The sequence below is a fragment of the Copadichromis virginalis genome, linkage group LG16, assembly GCF_057382275.1.
Source record: "Copadichromis virginalis isolate Kocher_CV1m ecotype Utaka linkage group LG16, C_Virginalis_male_GT1.1, whole genome shotgun sequence".
Classification (NCBI taxonomy): domain Eukaryota; kingdom Metazoa; phylum Chordata; class Actinopteri; order Cichliformes; family Cichlidae; genus Copadichromis; species Copadichromis virginalis.
Genome location: NC_140633.1, coordinates 11,216,644 through 11,241,838, shown reverse-complemented (window position 1 = coordinate 11,241,838; position 25,195 = coordinate 11,216,644). Strand labels below are relative to the sequence as shown.

General features: G+C 41.6%; 1 protein-coding gene across 3 annotated transcripts in view; it reads left to right on the top strand.

The window, feature by feature from the left end:
- man1a2 (mannosidase, alpha, class 1A, member 2) overlaps window positions 1-23,835 on the top strand; it is a 149,810-nt gene extending 125,975 nt beyond the window's left edge. For all 3 annotated transcript variants that reach the window (XM_085435334.1, XM_085435336.1, XM_085435335.1), the window contains exons 10-14: window positions 5,848-5,963; window positions 6,586-6,805; window positions 8,156-8,328; window positions 16,866-16,981; window positions 20,083-23,835. In XM_085435334.1, the coding sequence (XP_085291460.1) occupies window positions 5,848-5,963; window positions 6,586-6,805; window positions 8,156-8,328; window positions 16,866-16,981; window positions 20,083-20,218 (761 nt within the window). In that variant the 3' untranslated portion in view covers window positions 20,219-23,835. The remainder of the gene's footprint in view (window positions 1-5,847; window positions 5,964-6,585; window positions 6,806-8,155; window positions 8,329-16,865; window positions 16,982-20,082) is intronic.
- Window positions 23,836-25,195: the final 1,360 nt, after the last annotated feature.

Sequence of the window (25,195 nt, the reverse complement as noted above, 5' to 3'; positions counted from 1 at the left end):
AAAAGGGTGGAGTGCCCACTCCGGGTCGGGGATGAGTTCCTGCCCCAAGTGGAGGAGTTCAAGTATCTCGGGGTCTTGTTCTCGAGTGATGGGAGAAGGGAGCCGGAGATCGACAGACGGATTGGGGCTGCAGCTGCAGTAATGCGGACGCTGCACCGGTCCGTCGTGGTGAAGAGGGAGCTGAGTGTAAAAGCGAAGCTCTCAATTTACCGGTCGATCTACGTCCCTACCCTCACCTATGGCCACGAGCTGTGGGTAGTGACCGAAAGAACGAGATCGCGGATACAAGCGGCAGAAATGAGCTTCCTCCGAAGGGTGGCTGGCCTCTCCCTTAGAGATAGGGTGAGAAGTTCGGCCATCCGGGAGGGGCTCAGAGTAGAGCAGCTGCTGCTCCACATCGAAAGGAGCCAGCTGAGGTGGTTCGGGCATCTGACAAGGATGCCCCCTGGGCGCCTCCTGGGTGAGGTGTTCCAGGCATGTCCCACCGGGAGGAGGCCCCGGGGCAGACCCAGGACACGCTGGAGAGATTATATCTCTCGGCTTGCCTGGGAACGCCTTGGTATTCCCCCGGATAAGCTGGAGGAGGTGGCTGGGGAGAGGGAGGTCTGGGCCTCTTTGCTTAGGCTGCTGCCCCCGCGACCCGGCCTCGGATAAAGCGGATGAGGATGGATGGATGGATGGATGATTATTATCCAGTCTTCTGTTTTGGAGTGAGTGTGTAACTCTTTTCTTTACAGCAGTGGGTTTTTTTTTTAAACCTATTGAATTATGTTTAAGGTTAAATTAAAGTAAATTGCCATAAAGTTAAATATGGTTGTTCTTTGTGTAATTTAGAAGACCTGTAAGATAAACAGAACACGGTGACAGAAAATGTCAAATCGAGACGAGATACATTTGTTTAAATTCATTACGAGGATGAGCTTTTCAGAACAGAGAGGCAGTGAGGCTGTCTCTCTCTCTCTTTAGTACCGTATCAGCAAACAAACCTAACAGAGACCATGAGTTAAAATCTGTGCAGCTGCAGGGTTTTCTTACCGTATTATCTTCTGTGACAAGTAGACAACCACTATTTGGAGGCTCTGTTATCTTCCTAAAAAGCTTAATTGGTTTGTACTTATTTCAGGGTGAAACTAACTGTAACAGACAGGATGAAAAACACCTTTCTTTTCTGTGATGGGGGTTTATTTGCAATAACTCTGTGTTTGAATTATGAATACTGCCAGTGTTGGCATTGGATGAGACCGTTTGAAGATTGGAAGCGTGCGTTGACAGCGTGTGCAGCGTTGCCCCGTGTATGTTAATGTGTAGGTGTGTAGACAGTAGTTAAGCCAGACTAATGAGGAATGAGTCTGAGCTCCCCTTTCTTAATGAGATCCAGCTGTGACTGACAGTGTTATTACCACACACTGTTCTGTCTTAGCGTAACACAGTGCTACCTATCTACACACAGCACCCACTCCCTCTTTGGAACCTCGCAGTGACTCTTCTTTGCTCCTGTGTATACAGTCCTTGTCTTTCATCTCTAGATGTTCATGTATCAGAGTTAAATATAGCCCAGACAGAATAGTGTTTTACATAGGTTCAGTATCTACAGGCTGTACACACTGCTACAGGTAAAAGTTTATTATTCAGTCCTTACTCTTTTCTCCCAGAGGATGGAGTGTAGGCAAGAAACAACCTGAAGATTAAGAGAACTGCCTTTACACCTATAAAGATTTTTTTTTACCAACAGTATCGGTGTCTTTCTGCAGCTTGATAAAAGTTTTAAAACTCTTTTATTACTTATTTTGGCTGGCATTTTGCCAGACTACTCTTTATTTGGAGCTCTTTATAAATTGTTTTTTAAAAAGTTATTATTTATGCAGTGTACAGCAGCTTGGATAAAGCAGCTATGTTGACTGCTTCTGCACTTGTTGCCAGTTTTTTTGCAACTTTTCTGGCTCGTGTACAAGACAATAACGTTCCCGTTCTCATTGATGTCATCTTGAATTGACATAGTCACTGAAAGAAGCCCAATTATGTTTTGTAATTTTTTTTCCTTTCTCCTCCTTTCAATAGGACTAAATGTTGAGTGAAAACATTTTATTCTTTGCCCAAATGGTTATTCATTGAATTTTTTAGAAAAATCGCCACCTCGATTTTGACTAATATATTCTTTATTTGATCGAAATAGTCTAGTCTATGAACAGGTTACCTCTTGTAAGAGTAGTTATATTGTATCAGCTTAATGTCTCTGTTACGTGAAAATGTTTACACACAATATAATGCTGGAAAACCTGTTTGGGATCATCCAGTTGTGTGGCTCCAGCTCCATTGTTTCTGATGCTGTCACTACTGCTTAAAGAACTTGGAGCTGAGTGTATATCATGTAAACTGTGGTGCCGAGCCCAACAGTGTTCTAATGGAACTTTGCCGACTAGTTTGTGAACTGCATTTCTTTGAAGTCCATAACGTGGCCACAATTTATCCATTATTTTCAGTATAACTCGACCATATTTTATATACAGTTTATGTACAATTACAAAGAATTCCAGGGTGTACTGTGGTGTAATTTAAATCTGGCTCACAATTATAGACACAACCTGACATAACAAATCGATATACTTTATTTCACCTTCTTAAAAATACAGAGGAGTCTCTCACGATGCTGAATGGGGGGGTGTACCTCTGTGCTGCTTTGCAGGAGTAGCACGTGGAGTGGGTCAAAAACTCGCTCCGGTGGGTAGTTTGTGGTAAATCTGTAACACAGGTGTCCTAAGGTGAGCTAAGGAGGACAGAACCCTCTGGGGAGGAGAAGGGTAAACACTTGCTTGGTCTTGATTTTCAGACTGTGAGAGGTTTCTTCCTGTTAAAAGGGAGTTTTTCCTTCCCACTCTCGCCAAGTGCTTGCTCAAAGAGGGGGCTATTTGATTGTTGGGGTTTTCTGTATTATTGTAGGGTCTGCCTGACAATATAAACCACCTTGAGGGGACTGTTATGATTTGGCGCTCCATAATTTAAAAAAAATTAATTGAATTAAATTGAAATGGTAAAGAAGACATTAAAGGATGCTAAATTAAAGAGTGCACTAACAGCCTGCACGATAAGTGAGCACTCTGTGTTCAATAAAGTCATGAAAAGTACAACAGTTTCCAGACAACAGTGTGTAATTGTGAAATAAATAATGATCAGTCACTCTGTATGAAAAATTAGTACAGAAATCCTGGTGATCCTAAAGAGTTCCCACTTTTCATTTTGCTGTATATGCAAAGACAGTTGTTCGTTTTTAAAAACTGCAATAACAATATGTCAATCTCTGCTGGTTCGGGTCCTTCACATAAAATCATTATACTGTCTCTTTTGATAAGATGCAAAGATGTTGTGTTTTCCAGGCAGCCTGTGTCCTTGACCTCTGCTTTGAAACAGAACGTGTGTGAAGCTTTGTGAAGGCGTCTTTTTACACATGCGTCTTTGTCTGTGTGTTTGAAGCTGCCACCTCAGCAGACCCTGCCTTTGATTGGCAGGTGCTCTCTGCATGACCCAGATGCTTTGATTGACAGAAAATAATGGAGACAGGAGCTTAGGGAGTATATGTGGGTGGATGCTAAGTTAAAACTGTGAGAGGTGACAGTAAAACAGAGTATGAGTAAAGAGTTGTAATAAAACTACCAAAACAGAAAAAGACTGTTAGAGCTTGGCATGTTTTCATTTGTACATGGCTTTTCCAAGAAAATTAATTTCATAATAAATGTTATTTTTGTTTTTTTTCCCTTGAAAGTAGATAAGTAGATGGTAATTTATTTGATACCATACCTCAGGGTCAAGGTCAAGTTTTCTGAAAATATAAAGTTATGGATTAACTTGCTTAATCTCTCCCCAGAGCTGCTTGATTCAGCTGATTGTTGTGTTTGTAGCATGTCAAATATGTGTTACCAACAAGGAAATGGAAATGCATCTGGTGAAGAAACTATGCAACATCACCAAAACCTGCAATCTGCAAATATTTAATAACGAATGATATATCAGTCGGGTTCTAATTACAGCAGATGAAAAGGTTTGGCTCATCATTCACCAAACTTCCGAACAGCTCAGCTCTTTATTTAGAGTCTTAAAAACAAAAAAAGTGTAAGAAAAACAATAGTTGCTCCTAGGACAGTGAGACCGATGTTTTCATGAAGATATCACATGTCAGTTATCTCAAACGCACACACAGTGAGTTAAATGGATTGACCTTGGCACACACTGTATGTTTCTGGGTGGTAGTGCCCAGTTTTGTTTGGGTTTTTTTTTTTCCAGACAGCCTAACCCTCCAAATATCAAAGTAATTCAAATAGTCACAAAATTAAAAAAGTGGAAAACGTGATAATTAGACAATAATTATTTAGTGATTAATAATTAACAGTGAAATAGCAGTTAATTGAGAAGTCCTATATTTGCAGAATCTGGCAATTTCCATCATTTGTCCACATAGTTTGTTAAAGCTATCAGTAGTTTAGGATTAATCAATAACCACATTTTTTAAAAATGGGGTCTTTGCATTAAAAAAGAAAAGAGAGGACTTGTTTCAACCATCTCAAATGCCTCTTTTCTAAGCAAAATACCACAAATACATCGATCGTTTACTTTATCTGAGGTTCATTTTCCTAAAGGTCAGACATGCTGTTTGTTATGCCCCCAAACAAGAACGCTAGAACATAAAGTGGACTTGCTTGTAATGTGAGTCCACTTTGTTTCCCCTGGCTCCAGTCTCCATTTTGCACCCTGTCATGTACGTTAGAGTGCCCAGACTCTTTGGGGGATCAGAGTAGTTGTCATCTAACCCTCCAAATGATCCTCCACGCTCTGACTACCTCACTGTGCTCATTTTTAAGTAGTTTCATAGACACAGGCTCTCAGCTGTTTGCTGTCATTTTTGTGTAAATACTGACTCAAGCACACACGTGTGAAATCCAGACAAAAACTCATGCGTCAGCCCACACTGGCCTCGGCAATGTCTTCAAGGTTGTTTGTGAGATTTGCGCACTCTTTGGGACTAAAGATGAATAATTCATTGCTTAGATTGCTTTTTCATCTTCCTTGTTCCCCGTCTTTTGTGCATCCCTCCATTTACCTGCGGGCATGTTAATCACATAAAGAAAAGAATCTCCTTGATGATGAGACAAAAAGCATCTGCTCAAATATCAGCTATGATTACACAGAGCTGAAGGATGAAGAATATTCTAGTTTTTCCCCGAGTGAAGGCAGAGCTGAATAAACATTTCATCTGTGCAAAAGTGGTTGAGGCACCAATTCATTTGCAGTATTATCACTCACAAAACCAAATGTAAAAAAGGTCAGTATATATGGGATCATTTACAGTCATTCAAGCCCTGTGGGGTTTTTTTAAGTAATATTTTGTGGGTCAGTAAAATTGCCTTTGAAACTGACCAAAGTGCCATCAGAGTGGGCCCTGAGTGCTCTCAGGGGTTTATTTTCTTATTGCGATCCCAGACTGCCAGATTCTGGCATCCTATTTTCATTTTGTGGTGTCCTGCAAATTAGGGCAGACATGAAAGCTGTGTAAACTTTGACAAGGACGATTGGGGACACTGAAATGTGAGCGCACACATCAGGGAGAGGGTAAACAAAATGGGACGAGAGAGGATGCACACTGCTGATATATTGTGGATGTAGAGAAGAAAAATGCCCAAGGTTTTGATTAAAAAAAATGCTTTTGATGCCATATGCTACACTCTGCCAAGGACTTTGAGGCAAAGTCAAAAAATAAATAATTCACTTTGGCTTTCTCATTTGTTTGGCTCTTGCTGCTTTTCCTCTTTCGCTCACGCGGTGACACTTGGAGCTTTCTTTGTGTCTCTCTCTCTGCAGATCACACGTCTGTTGGAGGACTCGGGGACAGTTTTTATGAGTACCTGCTGAAGGCTTGGCTCATGTCAGACAAGACTGACACAGAGGCTCGCAAGACCTACGATGACGCCATCGAGGTACAGCGTAGTGACTTATGCTGCAAAGTTAAAATACAGATTGTTTTCTTTTATGAAGAATCGTATACTGCATGCAGATGAGTCAGAGCTGTAACTGGAAATGTCAGCAGTTATTCTTTTTTAATAACCACAGAGTCCCCGCTGACCAGCTTCAGTATCCACCTTTGCAAAGGGAAGACATTGCTTTGTTTTCAAGTAAACTAGGAGTGGATTTAGTAGAAAGCAGATGTTAATGAAGCTGTCTACTCATCATTAAGAGTGTCAGAGACTGAGCAGAGCAGATGCTGCGGCACAAAGGGTGAAGGATGTGGCTGGATTTCAAATGTGACCGTCACTGCTGCTTTAGTTTTCTTCTGTTTGACCCTCCACACCCTCAAGCAGTTGCCCTCAGTGTCAATGCCCCATTCAAACGGTGTAACCTTTTTCTGTCCACATACCAGTATTAATATTGTAATTCCTGTTTCCCACCTTATCTTGTTAAACACACTCATACACAGGCATGTTGTTACTGAAAACAAGCTGCTATATTCTACTTTTCTGGGTCTTCATCTTCTCTGAAATGTTGACACTTCCCATTAGAGCCTTTGCTGTTTCCACAATTGCACGCTCTCTCTTCCTGTAGGCCATCGAGCGCCACCTCGTACGCAAATCCAACGGTGGCCTAACATTCATTGGCGAGTGGAAGAATGGCCACTTGGAGAGGAAGATGGGCCACCTGGCCTGCTTCGCCGGAGGCATGTTTGCACTGGGCGCCGATGGCTCACCTGACGACAAGGCCGGACACTATTTGCAGCTAGGAGCTGAGATCGCGCACACCTGCCACGAATCCTATGACAGGACAGGTGAGGAAGCAGTGTGCTGCATACACAAACACAATATACACAAGCATACATGCTAGAGAAAAGTGATCACTGTCACTGTCTTTTTTTTTTAATGACTTTCTAATATCCTAAACATTTAATGTTGGTGTGGATCAGATGCTGACAGGTAGTGTTAAATAGTCTTAACTATATACGTTAGGAAAATGTTGAATGGGTGTCGTTATCCTCTACAGTAGATGTCAGAGGACACAGTCAGTTTCCCTCTTAGCACAGCCTGGTAGTGCTAGCATCACTGTCACTTGTCTCAAAGCTCCAGTTCTCCTGTAAACTCAGGCTAGCAGCATTAGCATTCAGGTCACCCACTGGAGGCAGGACTATAGCTCGGAAAATCACCCACTCCTGCTAGCAGATTGACAATTTCCATTTGACTTGATCCAATCGTTATTTATGGTTTAAGCAACTAATTTACAAATTGTTTAAAATATTTTACATACGTTCTGTATTTTAAGATCCAGTTACTCAAATGTTTTATATACACTGATACATTTTACACATAAAAAAAAAATCTTATCACCAGGCCCTGAGATTGCCCATGCAGTAAATCCATCTATAAAATCCTCCCAGTGACTCAATCAACAATTAATTCTGCTTGTCCTAATTGGAAACTATGCAGTTAGTAAAGTACCTGTTTTTCAGCTCTTTTTTTTATTATTAATGCTTTATTTATTGCCATTTCCTGCGAGCATAATAAATATACTATTTACTTGACAGAGAGGAGAGGAGGGATTACCATGGCAACAAATGAAGATGGAGAAAGAGACAAATAAAGAATAGAAAGGGAGAGAGTCAGAATTTGATAGCTGTGGTCAGGCTGTCTAAAGTTGGCCTGTTTCTTAATAAGCAGCCATTAAATGTGTGTGTCAACACATACGTATGCATGTCAGTGTGTTTAATCCGTTCAGGGACAGTCCTGTCACTATTTTGTCAGCCTCTGTAATTTTCCACTCAGGCTGTTAATGCCTATCACACTTCATTGGCAGAAAGCAGTGGTTGTAAAAAGAAGAAAAGCCTGTAAAATCAGTGGGTTGGGATGCTTTTTATTGCTTACACACAGGCACTATTTCATATTAAGACAAGCACGGAGCAAAAGATAATCTTTATCTCCTCTCTGTTTTTTTCATCCATTAATTATTTGATCACTCTTTTCCTTCCTCTCTCTGTTCTATCACATCCTTGATTCATTCCACTATTTTCTGGCTTTTTCTTCTTGTCCCTTTTGCCTCTTTTTCTTCTTCCAATGTTACCTTTACTCCCTTCTCTTCTACCTCCTGGCCTTTCCTTTACATTTCACCTTTCTTTCTCTGTCTTAAGTGCTGAAGCTCGGCCCAGAGGCCTTCAAGTTCGACAGCGGCCTGGAGGCGGTGGCTGTTCGGCAGAATGAGAAGTACTACATCCTGCGGCCGGAGGTCATCGAGACCTACTGGTACATGTGGAGGTTCACCCATGACCCCAAGTACCGACAGTGGGGCTGGGAAGCAGTACAGGTAAAGAGATTAGACTTTGTATAAATCTTAGTCTTGATTATCATTTTGATTAGATTTTAATACCTGCGGGCAGTTTTTAAAGACTTACTGGAGAGGATGTGGAACAAAATGTTTTTGCATTTTTAAATTGAGGCTTATCCTTGAAACAGGAATACAGTGAAAACGTGGAGTCCACATAGACACACAAACGTGCAAACAATTAGAAACGCTGTCCCTCAGGATTCATGCACGTGTTATTAATTTGAGAAGAGTCCTTTGTAGTGCATAGCGTGGTTCCTAATAAAAGACAACGGAAGACAAAATGAAACTCTTTTTTTCTGTATCTGTTTGACTATACCAAAGATTTATGCAGCTTTCTCTTCCCGTTCTCATCTCAGGGGGACTAAATATTTTTGTTTTGTCAGCGTTTATTTTGCTCATGTCTCTGATAAGCACAAGGTGTCCTTTGGCACTGGTGCCTCGCAGCACTGTTCACAGCTCTGTTGGATGCAGACAATTAACAGCCAACTTTTGAAAATTGCTTTCAAAGTTGGACAAGTGGTTGAGTAACAGGTTTCCCAGCCAGAGGACAGCTTGTCTCGTTAACTGTCTTATTTGGAGCTGGAGCTGCTTTTCTTTTTCTTCTTTCTTCTTGTTTTTCATTTGCTCATTCATTACTGTCACCTTGTTTTTCTAGTTTAGTTCTCACTAATTTGGTGTCCTGGTCAGTAAGATTAGACTCTATTCTAGGCTTACTGATGACTCAAGCACTTTATCTGTCTCACATCTCTGGCCAATTTAGAATCACCACTTAACTGATCATGGACTGTGGAAAGTTAAGCGGTGCTAACGACTGCACCACTGTGCCGTTTATCTTTACAGGAGCATTTTGGGTCATTTATATAACATCAGTCTAATCAAAACGTATTTCCATGTCACTTTATTGACCTGCCATTGTCAGCCCTGTTTGTTGTGGAGACGGTGGTTACTGAACAGGCCAATCACAATAGTTGCTGCGTCTGCGCAATATGTAGTTACAGTTCAAGGGAGGTGACGTTGTAGGGCATGCCTATTCAACTACGAAGTTAGTTGGGCCAGATTTTCAAACCGAGGAATTTATCTGGGCCAGATATTTTTTTTTGAAGCCAGTAAGCAGCAGATCATGATCAATTTCAAACCCACACAACCGTACTGAAAAACAAGTATTTTTTTTATTCCTTTTCCCCTATAGATCTGGTGGTGACCTCTCACAAATGCACACCAAAAGGTCCATTTAAAAAAAAGGGAGCTATAACTAAACTATTTTTTGCACATTTGAAATAATAATAACAAAAAACATTTTGATAATTCCCTTTCAAATTAAAATAAATATTTCGCTGACCACTCACTTTTCCTGCCATGGATGGAGCCCCATCGGTCACAAGTATACAGACACGCTTCATATCCAGACCATTTTCCTCAAAAAGAGCTGAAATCTTCTCAAACATTATTTCGCCAGCTGTGTGTCCCTCTAACGGTAGTAAACCGAGCAATTTCCCATCCAAAAAAATGGACATATACGCACAACTGTGCATTATCAGTTCTGTCTGTGATCTCCTGCTATAGACATTACATCAGTTTTCTTCAGGTCATCTAACAGCATTTCAAACTCGTCTGACGCCAGAACTTCAATTCTACGAATATTTGAACTGTCCTACAGGAGTACGTTTTTAATAGCAGATGTCACACTCACTTTTCACCGCATCCACCACGGCCAGCATGCATTATTTCACCGTTTCAGAATCTGTGAAAGGCCTTTTCTTCTTCGCCAAGAAGCAAACACGAAGGGAAGATGCTGCAGCTCTCTCTTGGGCTGTACAGGACCCTCACCATGGTAGTACAACTCCGGTTGTAAGATTATTAAACTCGGTAAAATGAACAAGTATTTGTCAGTCCTGGCAGGGTTAAACCGACAGTTTTCATTGTCAATTTTGCGCTTTTGGACTGAGAAAGACATGCTGTTGTTGCATCATATATTACGATGATTGTTTAATATGTTTACATCACGGTGCATTGTGGGTTAAATATTGCTAGGCTACTAGGAGTGTTGCATTCACAGTCTACACTACGCTGTAGGAATTTTTAATTTTTTAAAAATTAATTAATGAATTCATTTTTTGGGTTTTCTGTGTTTCTGCCAGGACCACAGGCAGGGCCACTCGCAGGTTGCTTCTGGGCCGCATTTGGCCCGCGGGCCGCCATTTGAATAGGCTTGTTGTAGGGTCTCAGATGGCTTGTGGTTGTGACATAGTTATGGTGTAGATTTCCCACTGAAGCAAAAATCCCCAGTCAGGATGAGTGTTGTTACACACAGTGCCATACTTAATGCTTTGCTAGCAACCGTAAATTCTGGTGAAACAAACTTGGTAAAAATTACTGGAAGTTACCAGAGAAGAGTCTTGTTTCTCCTTTTACTGGTGGGCTCGCCAATAATGATGTCATGTGAAAGCTAATTGATGAAAATGAAAATGGACAAGAAAAGGAGTTGGTGGGAAGATGCAAGTTTACCAGCAACCGGTGTGAGAAGAACCGTGAGTGTCAGTGGTTGAGGCAGGTGACTGCAAATACTCATGAAGCAAACGGTACTGATTATCAAAGATGTTTCAAAGTTAGTTTTTAGTTAGGTTTGTTGAATTATTTTACGTTATTACGTTATTAACCAGATCTTTAATCTCAACTAAATGCTCCATTTTTCTCCAACTGTCTAGCTGTTCATTATGAACTAACAGTGCTCCCATTGCAGGGTTTTTTTTCTCCAGTTTTCTTTCTTTACTTAAATATTCTTTGCTTTGCGTCCATTAGAAAGTAAATAGCACACTGAAACAGTAAACAGAGCTTGTTTTTTGCAGTAGAAACCATATTTAACATCGACTTTTGAGTCAGAAGGTCAGACTGTGCTTTAGTATTAGTAGTAATTTGCCTCTCATCTAAAAGCAGGTAACCGACAGAATAAATGCGTCTTTTCAAACCATTTTCACCATGCCTGTGCTTTTAACAGAGCATCATCAGCAACCTATGGTAGACTGTTCTTTTAAGCTTTAAATATGTGAAATGAAAGCAGTGCGGGTCTCACCAAACTTCAAAGAGCACAATGAAGGGATTTAAATTGACATCTTGCAATTTTTGTACTGGTGGGATGTTTTGATATGTTATTAGATCTTCTTCCTTTGGTGCTTCAATATGGAAATGTGAGAGAAATGAAAGTGTCTCTATACATTTCACCCCTCTGTTCCACTTCTTCTGACAGAGGATTAAAGAGTTCACCCGCTATACGGGACTCGGTGCGTCTTCTATGTATAAATCTCTATTGGCCTGCTTGTCATCTTCAGCTACTGCTTTTTTCCCTCTTTACTTTTCTCTTTTGTCCTGCCAATCTTCTTGTCACCTTTTCTTTGTTTTTCTGACTGGGAGGAATTGTGTTCGAGCTCATGTTTCAGACAAATCTATTAGCAGGTGTGTTTATGAAGTGTGATTGTATTCAGTGTGTCTGACACTAAAGAGCTGGTGCTGAAAGGCTCATCTTTGCCTCTCTTTGAATAATGCATATACACCCTGCAATGCTAATAAATATGACAGCTTATTTACGTCGTACTGCCCTTGATCAAGAAGTTTTATTGATTCAAATATCCTGAAGTTTCAGTTAAGTTTTTGGTAACAGGTAAATAAACAGTTTAAACAGTGTTTTTGGTTAATTAGATTGTTTTGATTCGGTCTTGTGGTTGTGTCATATTTTAGATGAAAGGGGGGAAACTACAAACAAGCATGTAACAGCTTTCAGATATTGTGTAGCTTAAACCGAATTTCCCAGAGGAACCCACCCGAGGGATTAATAAAGTTTTATCTTATCTTAAAAAGTAGTTGAGCTGAAGTGTTCCTTGCCAATGGCAGGCTGGCGAACAGTTGGGGTTAGATCTGGAAATTGTGAATGCCAAAACATCATCATCCTCATCAAACCGCGACCCCCTCAAACTCTCTGGAGAAGACCATTGTTGTCCTGGAAGAGACCACTCCCACAAGATGGAAATGTGTCATCTTAAGATAAAAGTGATCACTCTGAACAAACTTGTGTTGATTTGCTGTGACCCTTCCCACTAATGGGTTAAGTGAGTGTCAGACATTAAGTGGGGAGAAACAGAACAACTGGGGGAACAACATTATTGCTCCTAATATGGTTTGTCTGAGAAGTGCACAGACCTGACAAAAACCAGTTATTTCCAAGGACAAACTATCCTAACTCAAGATGAGCTGTGCAAAATGTGCAGTGCAGTGGAGCCTTTATGTAAGAAAGGCCACACAGCCACTCCAAAAACACGTGGCCCAGTGTAGTAAAGCCAGGAAAGACTCAGCTGCACATCTACACTTAAAAGAGAAAGGACATGAAAACCGATGACAGAGGGGTAAAGGAGACATCTTTGTCCAGTGTAAACAACCATCAGTGAACAGTGTTGTGGTACCTATGACACCAGTTAGCAGCCACTATTGCCCAGTCTTGTGACTCCTTCCAAAGCAATTGAACCTCCCTTTACACTTTGACCCATGTGACCTTACTGACTGACACGATGACAGCATATGTCACTGACTCTCAGCACTACCCTCCAAGGTGACAACCCCACTTGGGATTAAAGACCTGGGATTGCCCATCAGCTGCCAGAACAGAAGAAGAGGTAAAACATCTTTTTGAATCTGAAAAAGAAGAAGAATCAAGTACTTAAGATCACCGTGACCTGGATGATTGAGAACCTGCACGGATAAGTGGACATGCAGCAAAAGAGAGCTGCCATCCCCTTTCTTTGTGTAGTGGTCAAGGATTTTCTCTGTATGTGGAACAAAATACTTTTACTTTGACAGATTTAAGCCTAATCATGAATGGTGATGTTTAGCAAGTGTTTTTAAACTATGTGTTGACTTTCTGCATGAAGTTTTTATGCTCTAAATTGCTCATTTTTATACGGTGTTGTGTTTTATACGTTGTTTTGGTTGTCATATCTTTTGCCCTTAGAGGCATCAGAAGTGTAATGAACTCTAAATATTATACACAGGCATTAACTTAGGCAACCAGCGCACATAGTGAGAGAGTCCTCAGTTTCTTTTCTGTTTGCATACTGAAACTCTTCCACTCTGTGTCAGCCCCATTCACTCAACCATACTTATCTGTTATTTCATGCTGCATGTTAATTGAGTATGTTAAATATGCACCTTCATAATAAACCTGAATCAATGCTTGTTAACAAAATACTGGAGTTTTCAGAACTACTTTCCACTCTCACTTTTCCTGTGTAAAAGCACCGCATGCTTAACACCTGTCTGGATTTTTTATGTAGGGTGGTTTAAGAGCCATCTTTTATATCTAGTTTCTTTTTCATTTCGTGCTGACTTTTTGAGTTTCCGTTTCTTAGGCTACGTCCACACTAGCCCGGTCTGAAAACGCTCCGCGTCCACATTATCGTTTCAGTCGTTTTCACAGAGTTGTGCGTCCACATTGAAACGGCCGAAAACGCTTACATTCCAGTACTGCGCATGCGTGAAACGCAAGCAGATTGGGCCTGCCTCATTCCTGTCTGCCCTTTATTTACTTTCCGGCCCTTTGAAACGTTGCGGCAAAATGTGGAGGAAAAGCAGTTTTTTAAATGGACTAACAATGAGGTGGAGTTGTTGCTGCGAGTAACACAAAAGTACAAAGTTGCAAAAGCGAGTGAGAGTTAAAGAATTTGAAGAAAAGCTACCTGGAGCATGTACAGACTGATATTAATCTTTAATAGGGCTGTCAAAATTGAAAGCAAACAAAACAACTGCTGTATAACGCCCTCCGCTATCTTAGTTTAATTGGTCACTTGACTGCATCACATGACTAAATTGTGTCATCGTTTTCAAAAAGTCTCCGTTTTCGCTGTCCACACTGCGACGCGAAAGCACCGTTTTCAAATGTATGCGCTTTCGAGAGCCTTTTCAAAATGCTGCGTTCTCCTTGAGTGTCTCAGTGTGGACGGGAGGCCAAAACGGAGAAAGAACGATGCGTTTTCAAACGAAAACACACTAGTGTGGACGTAGCCTTAATATTTACACGTTGCCTGTATTTAACCATGTGTGTATCTTATTGCTTTTCTCACCTGTTTCTTTCTGACGTAACACCCCAGGCTTTCTCCTTCCTCACTCACCTTACTCTGTTCTTGTATTGCTCTCTTAATCCCAGCAACCACTCTTCACAAACACCTTTTCTGCTTGTTGCCTTAAAGTTCAGCTCCTCCTTTCCTCTTGCTCTGTCTCTCGCTCACATGCACACACACAGACACACACCCGTACCCCAGCTGCATCCATCTGGTACACCAAACCTGCCTCTGTTTGTCACGCTTCCTCTATTCACAGCAGCTATTAACATTGGCTGGCTTTTACATGTGTATGCGTGTGTGTGTTTGTGCATGCGTGTGCATGCAGAGGTGAAGCCCAGCTGCTGTTATGTGCAGTGTGTCCTCACTTGGCTGTGGCAGGAACACTGCTCCGCCTTGCACTCCATTCCCTACAGGTAGACTTTTTATCGGATAATTTATATAGCACAGATGGTGCTGAGGTACGTGGGTGGGTGTGTGTGTGTGTGTGTGTGTGTGTGTGTGTGTGTGTGTGTGTGTGTGTGTGTGTGCGCGCGCATGTGTCTTTTATGTTTGTGGGTGCAGATACCCCTACCATTGTGTAAAATATGAAAGAAAATTTCCAGACTGTTGAGTTTTAGCTCAAGTGTTTATGTGACTTGTGTTAAAATGTCTCTTTTAAGTGCCTGGACCTAATCTATGATACACTCTGGTTGTTATTATTGTGTTCGTGTGCCACACTGGCTGTTGCAGGGCACTGCAGTGCAGATCAGGAAGGGCAAAGTTTGCCGGACGCAGCAGCCCGTGAAAATCTGGAATTATGGTCCAAACTGACAGTGAAACGGTCACTCGAGGACAGGATAGAGAAACGTGTGTGTGTAGGTGAGAGTGAGAGAGGGGGGCAAACTGAAAGACAAGGACAGATATCACACTTTGAATTCCATGCACTGTCTGTGTCAATAAGACATGAGCAGAAGCACCAATTTTCAGTGTCACAAATCAGTAGAGCGCGCAGGTAAGAATGGACTGTGTGTCGCCAGCTGGGTGATTGCTGCATTTCTAATGAGCTATTTCTGGTTTGTGTGTGCAGGCAGGGAAAGCACCTGCTCGCAAATGAGCCAAAACTGTTTGTAGTAGGGAATCATCCAGTTAAGCTGCCTGGAAAAGCATTGTGATACGTGGAATATGTGTTAGCCGCTGTTGTTTCGCGTCAATAGATGTGAATATTGAGAAGCAGGATTACAAAAGTGTGCTCTGTTTTCTAATCTGGATCGCTTTGTTCGATAGAAGGAATGAAAAGGAATTGACTTGCTGAGCGTGCTTGCTGAATCCACAAAAACAGGACTCATTAATAGCCCTGCGCTCAAGAGATTGATTTATAAATGCATAACTTGTGTAAGTTGAGCGTGATTAGAATGGAAATCAGAATCTGGCGACAGTTTAAACTCAAAGCGTTGACTGACTCAGCTGTCTGTGTGAGTCGCAGTGCACAATGCTCAGCTGTCAGATCATTTAATAGACCCGGTTCTCCTGCTGCTGTCGGCCCGGCTGCTCTCCGTGTTTGTTGTTTTGCGCTTGTTGAAACACTGACACATCACATCGTTCACAGTTGAAGAATCAGCGATAAACCCTCGAAAGTGAGCAAACGGGGGATTTACATCCCAACCACCTACGATTGTGCTGTCATTTTGTCCTGAAAGAACCGTGTGTCTCGAAAGGAATCGTGCACAAGCAAAAAAGAGAACAAAGACGTTTTTACCCCCCAAAAAAGAAAAAATATCTCCAGTTGAAACAGTAAATCTGCCTTCAGTAGAAATGTGCAGATGAAGGTGAAAAGAGCCTGATTAGAAGATTGTAAATACCCCTGTGGGATGGCCACGGGCTTTACTTCACCTTAAGAAAGCGTTTACTTTGTCATTGCACTCCAGCTCCCCACGGGTGAAGGATAACAGGAGCCAAATGAGTGTGTACCTTCATTATGAAACTGCTTTGTAAAAACAAAACACAAAAGTTGAATGAAGTATAAAGAACAGAAAGGCAGCAGTGTGGTAATCTGTTTTTTCCTCACATTTTGTGCAGCCGCTGCTTTCTGTATGTCACCGCAGGACACTCTCTAATCTGTCACACGCAAAGAAATTAATTACACCATGCTTTTTATAAGCATATTAAAATTGTACTCCCCTCCCCCCACCTTTCCTCCACTCTAATGCTTTCTCCTCATTTTGCTTTTCTGTCATGTAAACCTTCCCTCTACCATTTTCTCATTTCTGTCCACTTTTTTTCCCCTTTGTTCTGCCTTCATTTGTTTTCTGTCTCCTAAACTTCCTTGTTTCTGCTCTACACTTCATCCTACAACTTGCCTTCCATCTCTTTCTCATTCCTCTTCTGTTCCCCCTTCTACCTCTCATCCTCCCCCTGTCTCCCCGTCTTCTCCAGGCCATTGATAAGTACTGCAGGGTGAGTGGAGGTTTCTCGGGGGTGAAGGACGTCTACTCATCCAATCCAACCTATGACGACGTGCAGCAGAGCTTCTTCCTGGCTGAGACACTCAAGTAAGTTTGTCTTAATGGATCGATCAATTGGCAGAAGCTGTGAATAGTCAATATGCTTTTTAATTAATGATTCTTATGATTAATTCAGTGTGGGTGTGTGGGTGCTGACTGAGGGGGTTTACCAGAGAAAAGCGTTTGCAGTTATTTCAAACTATCTGTTAAACAGAAGTGGAAGAAGACAAAAGCAGTCAGTTTCTAACCCGATGTTTGTTTATTTATTTATTAAAGTTTGCCCTAACAGAGCACTCATACATATTTGTAGATTAAGTATGTGGTCATTGTAGAAACATGTGGTGAGTGTTCATTCTCAGTTGCATCAACAGTCGCAATCACATTGAGTGAAGCTGCTGCAAAGTTTGCAGCATTTGTACAAACTCTTGTATTTGTGTTGCCTCAGAAATAGTTTGGTGCAGTGACTTGTCAATAACAATTTGCTGGCCAATGAGCATACCGTTAATAATGCTTCTTACTGATACGTTTAGTGCATCTGAAAAGTATTTGCATCACTTGTTCCACATTTGTCATGTAACGTCCTTATTCCAAAATGGATTCAATTCATTTTTCACCTCAAACTTCTACACAATATCCCATAATGACAGTGAAAAAGTTTGCTTGAAATTCTTGCAAACCTTTGCCCAATGTTTTATTGAACCACCTTTGGCACCAATTACAGCCTGAAGTCTTTTTGAGTATGATACACAAAGACATGCTGTAATAAGCTTAACATACCTATTTTTTGGCCAGTTTGGGGTTTTTTTTGGTTTTTTTGGCCCATTTTTTTGGGGGGGGGGGCTATTTTCTCCCAGTCTTCTTTGCAGAACCGGTCAAGCTCCATCAGATTGGATGGGGAGCATCAATGCACAGCCATTTTTAGTTCCCCAAGAAGTTCAAGTCTGGGTTCTGGCTGGGCCACTCTGGGATATTCACAGAGTGCTCCTGATGCCACTCCTTTGTTATCTTGTCTGTGGGCTTAGGTCATTGTCCTGTTGGAAGGTGAACCAGAGCGCTCTAGAGCAGGTTATCATCAAGGATTTGTTTGCACTCATCTTTCCCTCGACTTCAACTAATCTCTCAGTTCCTGCTGCTGAAAAACATCCCAGCATGATGCTGTCACCACCATGCGTCACTGTAGGGATGGTATTGGCCAGGTGATGGGCAGTTATGAGCGTTTGATCTTTGTTTCCTCAGACCAGACGATTTTGTTTCTCGTGGTCTGAATCTTTCAGGTGACTTTTGGCAAACTCCAGGGGGGCTGTCATGTGGCTTTTACTGAGGAGTGGCTTCTGTCTGGCCACTCTACCATGCAGCACTGATTGGTGTAGTCCTCAGAAATGACTGTCCTTCTGGAAGGTTCTCCTCGCTTCACAGAAAAATGCTGGAGCTTTGTTAGAGAAACCATCAGGTTATTGGTCAGCTCCCTGACTAAGGCCCATCTACCCTGGTGGCTCAGATTAGTCAGGCGGCCAATTATTTAATTGTTTTTTATTTTAAATACATTTAAAAGATATTCAAGCAAACTTTTTTTCATCTTCTCAATAATGGGGATTTGTGTAGAATTTTGAGGTGAAAAATGAATTTTGGCGTGAGGCTGTAACATGAGAAAATGTGCAACAAGTGAGGCGCTGTGAATGCTTTCCAAATGCACTGCAGAGTGACCACTGAGGGCATGAACTCAACAGCAAAGTGTTTACAGAGGTCCAGGCAAACGGACACGTTCCCATAGACAGACGTCTTTTTGCAGCTACAGGTATTTATGCAGGTTAAAGGCACTAATTAGCTGGCTTCACTTTTCAGACTCAGAGGCTTCATCCAACGTTTGTTTACTGTCTATAGTGTGGACAAGAGAGACTCGCTGTTTTTGTTTGTTTGTTTTGCTCGTACACAAAGAACCAGTCATTTCACCAGGTTATTGTTGTGATTTCTTTTCTCTGGGGACAGTGAACAGGTGTCAGGATATTTTTACAGCCATACAAATAAATAAAGTCAGCTAACGTGAAGGGAAGCTGCCATGGCTCTGTGGCACATCATGGTCACTGATGGATGAAGGGAGAAGAGGCTCTCACTGAAGGCTCGTACGCAGTGGGAGAACTGAATACTGATGTAGCTCTCTGGTTCCCTCTGCTGGCTGCTCTTTGAATGCCATCTCCTCCTGACAATGTTCAGTATTTATAACCTGATGTAATTCAGTTGTGACTGTCACTCAGACAGCCTGACAGGCCAAAGAAAATCATAAAACAAAGCAAGCTCAGTTTTACTGCCGGTCCTGTCAGCTCTCGTGTTTACACGAAGCTATTTATCAGCTCTTCATTTGCAAGTATAACGGGTTTAAAATTAACACCCACAAAGCATCAGATGCCAATAAAATCCGTCTTTGGTATTGAAGTCGTTAAAGGTCGCACGCCACACTGTCTGCTAACTCTCTGAGAGGATGACATTTGAATGGCTCAGTGTTATGCAGACTTTGGTGTCTGTCTCTTCTCAATCTTTGTCTCTGCTGGCTTCAAGCCAGTCGCGTCAAAGCAATACAGCAGCTAAGTGTCAGCTAAGGCTGCTGATTGGCTGCCAGTCACGCTGATCGTCACACATATCCAGCGTCTGAGTTTATGTCAAGAATTTAGGAGCTAAGAAGTGAACAAGCAAGTTGAAATCTTTAAAAAAAATTAGATGAGAATTTAATTAATCTTAGATGTTAATGAAATTGAGAGCTTCTCAGTCACGGTGTAAACTGTGTTTAGGACGAGTTCCCGGCCTCCTGCAGTAAACTCTCATACTGCATATAGAGTTGTTCTGTGTATTTATTCAGGTTTCTCTCGCAACATGTGGAGCAGTTTGTGCTGTTCGGGTGTGATAATCATAATAATTGTTTTGGTTTTGTGGCTGTTTTTTGTCATGACAACAGATGTGAATCAACAGCTGTAAAAACACTAAATTAAACAGAGGTTTAGGATTTAAATTGTTGGTTTAAGCTGACACTTCCCACTTTGATATGACGAAGCTGTTGACATTATATTCACCTAACTCATGCAATTCTTTCTTCTTCCTCACCCCATTACCCACCACCCCTCACACGTCCTTCCCCTTACCCGCATCCTCTCTCTCAGGTATCTGTACCTGCTGTTCTCCAGCGATGACCTGTTGCCCTTGGAGAACTGGGTTTTCAACACGGAGGCTCACCCACTGCCAGTCCTCCACCTGGGAAACATCACCCTGCCCGGCAGCGAGCCCGCTCAGCGGTAAACGGGCTGGCACTTTTTTTGTGCACCACGGCACCAGGGGCCTGTTTGCCTGCCTACCCAGAAAAACCCACCCACGAACACCAGACAAACTTACAATTCAGACTCTCAACTGATTTCTAACTGAGACCATCAACCCGGGGGGTGGGGAGAGACCACTACAGAGCGAGAGGACCTGTTACTTTACTCGCTCTACTTCTATGTTTTACTCTTTGACTCTGTCGATCTGTCTTCTCTGCTCGAATCTTAAGGATGGTGGGTGTGCTGCTCAGCCTCGTGTTTGGCTTGAATCGACTCTTTTTACTGAAGGACAGAGCTCCAAACCAGAGGCGTGATTAGCTTTTTTTTGTTATCACTTTTAGTCTTTATTTGAAGAAACTCCAATGCAGACTCAAGCTGACACGCTGACAGCTGACTATGAAGGATTACAAAAACACTTTGACACTTAAACTGATGAAAGTGTCATGTTTTGTTTTGTTTTGTTTTGTTTTGTTTCCAAGCAGACAGACTTCAGGACTTTACAGGGTCTGTTAACACAACCGTTTTTTTCTTTCTTTTCCTTTTGGACAAATCAATATTGGGGACACAGGGTTGAATCACAGCCCTCAGCTTCTCCCACCCAAATCCACTTCCTGTTTAACCTCCATCGGATGAACTTCAACCTGGAACTGCTAGCAGATGGACACATCATCAAAGCGAGGGCAGTTTGTGGCAGTGGTCACCGCCTCCTCTGATCCTCGGTTTTCAGAAAAACTGGCCATCATAAGTGGAAGAGTAATTAGACGGGGACTACAGGAGGCCTCCCCTTTTCTCACCACTCCACATGAGTCCTGATCCTCTTCCATGTAGAGACACAGCCGCAGCTTTCCCCTCCTTAAAAAAACGTTCTGCTGCTATAGGATTCAATGCTGCTTTTTCTTCTTTTTAAATCTCTGTCCTTCACATTTTCCCCCATCATCTCACAGCTTCTGTAAACCTTTGTCTCATCTTATTTTCCAGCTTTTCATCAATCAGGCACATTATGTTCAGGCCCTTACGTTTTGTGATGGGGTAACCATGCTTTATGTATAGGAATGTTTGTTTTGTGGTTAATATGAAACCTGGTGAAAATCATTTATTTGCATTTTTAATGGGAAGACTATGAAGAAGAGGTTGGTAGAGGAGTGGCACTGAGAAGGGTGAATAAATTTAGAATACCTTATGGTCTCCTGCTGGCATCCTATATCTACACCCACCCCACCTCATAAGTCGGATGCATCATTTGCCACCTAAATCTTTGCTTCAGTTTCATACTTAAAGCACATGTTTTGGTCGGACTCTTAAAAACATAAATTTTTAAGGAATCAAACATGTTCCACTTGAGTTATTACACTACATGCACAATAAGCTATTCAGTTAATATTAGATCATAATACTTTCTGTATGCAGCTGCAGTTGTGTTACTTTATCAGAGTCAAACTTGTAAGTGCTGCCTGAGGTCAGGGACAAGCCTGAAGTTCCAGTATAGGGATGCGTTTGATTCCAGATGCACATCTTTTGCCCAGATTTTCGAGCCATTTTTCTCTGAGGTTTGAAAGTCACAGCAGGGCTCGTTCCGTACTCTGACTCGCGTCAAGATCTTGACCTTGTTTATGGAAGTTTGTGCAGCTCCGTTAGCAGCACAGCAGTGCCTCCAGTTATCACTCTTAACACAGCTCCTCGTGGTACATCTAATGCAGCGTGATGGATTTACTGCTCGGGTTGCTCAGATAATGTAATGCAGTCTGCAAAATAAAAAGTAAATAAATAAAATGATATGTTGGGGGGAAAAAAGAATGATACAGTTCTCCCATGTGAATCTGACTAAAGGCTTTAAACGTTTGATGTGATCTGCTACTTTTAAGGGCCGTTCTCTGACTCATTAAAAAGTCCCAAAGGGCAGCAGACATGTGAGTAAGCTTGTCTCATATCATAGCAATGTTAGTGCAAGCGATTATCCGACACACAAGAACCAGATACCGCTCCTGCTTTGGTTCATATGCGGAGCGTCTTAAAGACAACAGCAGTATTAAACATCACAGATTTGTTTAGATGCTTTAAAGAAAACTCATTTTACATGGTGGGCCACATGCAGCCCACTGTGATCTTAAGTGGGCTGGACTCAGTCAGTGTAAAGACGTTTACCTGCACATTTAATCCCAGAGATATCTTAATATAAGAAAGGAAGTTCACTCACGAAAGTTTGTCATTGATCTACATGGTAAAAAGTGCAGCTGTAGTAAATGAAGGAAACCTAAGAAATGAATGACACAAAATTCTTTTACTGTAGACTCAAGTGAAAGAAAACATTCTGTCATTTCATTGTTTATCTATTACTTAATTACTTTGGTGTTGTATGAATGGCCATGAAGGAATGTCAGCAGGAAAAGGTGTGAAACTTGTGAAAATATAGTTAAAAGTCCAAAATGTGTGTCTGCCATTTTCCAAAGCAGTCCAGCAGGCCAGATTGGAGTCTTTGTTGGTGTGATTCTGGTCCCTGGGCCTTATGTCTGACTCCCCTGCTCTAAGTCTTTACATAAACATCAGACATAACATACCAGCAAGACAAGCCAAGCACCATACAGAAACAGGAAACACTGGCTAACACGTCATTTTGTGTTAGCCAGGAGCTCTTCATGTTTTGCATTTATGCTTTCGTCTTGTGTTTTGTAGTAGGTCAGTAGGTTTTGTAATTGCACACACATTATGGAGACTTAGAGAAATCACCCTGAACTGCTGGGACACAAAGATAACAGCACAAAAAGAGCCACATTTATTAAATGCTGTGACAGCTTTGCGTATTCCTTCCTGTCCTCTCGCCAAAATGTAAGAAACAAACATTTCCTTTTATGAAAGTAGGATTTGCAGACTAGATCTGCTGGTCGTCTGTCAGTAAAGCCATACTGTGTGATGCGGGGCTGCTAACCAACAGCTCCTGCTGCTTTTACAGCACAAACACAGACAGATGTCGGCTGAAGGAGTCGATTAGCATCACTAACTCCAACACTGGGAGTGGAAGCAGACAACGGGGGTTACATTAATGTGATGTCAGACAGTCATAGCCGATCTTCTTCGTAACGCTGCTCATGTTTGATCGATCTAGAAAATTGTATTTGTTTGTTTGTTTTTGGACAAAATGTAACGCAGAAGTAGAAATGTTGGTAACTTTTATTCTGGTTTATTTTATTTATGCAGCAAAATTTCAGCTGTGGTGTTTTTTTTTTCCCCCTTTAAAATTTCAGAGAGGCTCTCAGAGCATTCCTGTGTTGATCAGGTCGTAGGACTGTTTCATTCCTCCTGCGTTTTATTTCCTCCGTGTTATTTTCCTTCATTCAACAATCGTGTCCATTAAGAGTCCGTAGTTACAGCGCAGTCGCTGACATCACACTGACATCATCACCGCCTACATGTCACGAGGAGGAAGCCCGAGTTGAAACCTGCACGGCCATCGAGTCGCTGGGAGCGGCGCTGATTTTGAAAACTGAGTGTTCTGTATTTGTATTTTTACTGAACTAAAAAACGAAAAAACGAAATGAAATGAAACTATCTGTAAATATGTTTAAAACTGAGACACAGATTCAATAAAGATGTTATGAAAAGTGATCAGAAACCAGGAGCACATTTATTCTTTTGCTTTAACTCGATCATGTTGTCATGATGCTTTAAGCACCAGTTGCTTTTAGAAAGTAAAATACCACAGCCGTGTATTTTTCACTTTGGTTAAACATACAGGATATTTCATTAATGACTGTCTCTTTGTTGACCTCAGAAATGTAGCTGCTGGGGTGGAAGTTTAAAGGCCAGTTCAGTTTCTCCTGACAGTCACTTTGATCTTCTGAGTTTTCCAAAAAGTTGAATTTGATCATTGTTTAAGAATAAATACCTACAAAGACAACACCATTGTCAGTGGTTGGAGCTGTGCTTGATTATAGATGCACAGATGAGTGTGTAATTCTGCCATGTAGGTGGAAACATTAAATATTTTCTTCAAAGTTTAGTGTCTATAACCAAGAACCCGTCACTGGGGGCCAGCTGCTCGACTCCAACTATGGCTCTTATAAAGCTAATAAGATGCTGAAGCATCAGTGTCATTAACATGAACTAATCTACAGTAAATGTGTGAGTGAAGAGTGAAGAGTTGGCTTCCTTCACATGGTTCACTGTGGCAGCGTCCAAGCTGTCCCCTCATACACAGTGAGGGAAATAATTTTTTGATCCTCTGCTGAATTTGTAGGTTTGCTCACTGTTTAATGGAGACAGAACATCAGCCAGAAGTAATGCAGAAAAAAATTAGATGAACATGTGAAATGACCATCGGTTGTCCTCAGCCTGGAGCTCACGCCTCATGGTAAGGGATTGATAGATGGTACTCTGTGGGAGCCAGAATCCTGCCTGGGTTGGGATCAAATACTTATTTCACTCTGTGACATGCAAATCAAATTATATGTGATGTGTTCTTTCTAGATTTTTGTCTAACATTCACGTTCAGAGAAACTTGGGGATATTTGGAAGCTGACTGGAGCATCCACCGATCGAACCACCAACCTTCTGATTAGCAGATGATTTGCTTTACCCCCTGAACAGCAGCCACCTGTGGCAGAGGTCAATGTTTTTAACCTGTTTTCAAGTAATACATTTCACTTTGAATATAGAGATATAGAAGTGTTTACATCATAGTCATTGGTTTGAGAGAAAGATGTTGCAAAAGCACGCAGGTTACATTGTTCACTTATTGTTCACTAAGTAATAATGAGCCTTCATCATCCCCATATATCACAGCCATGTGTTCTCTGACTTTTCTTCTAGTGACGATGTGAAGCTCATATTTCTGGTTTGACTGAAATATCTCAACAACTTCTGCACTGATGCTTTAAAACTACACTTAAAATTATTATTATTTTTTTTTTATACACATGTAGTGCTTAGCACATTTATTAGATCTCCCCTAACCCTCAACTCGTCA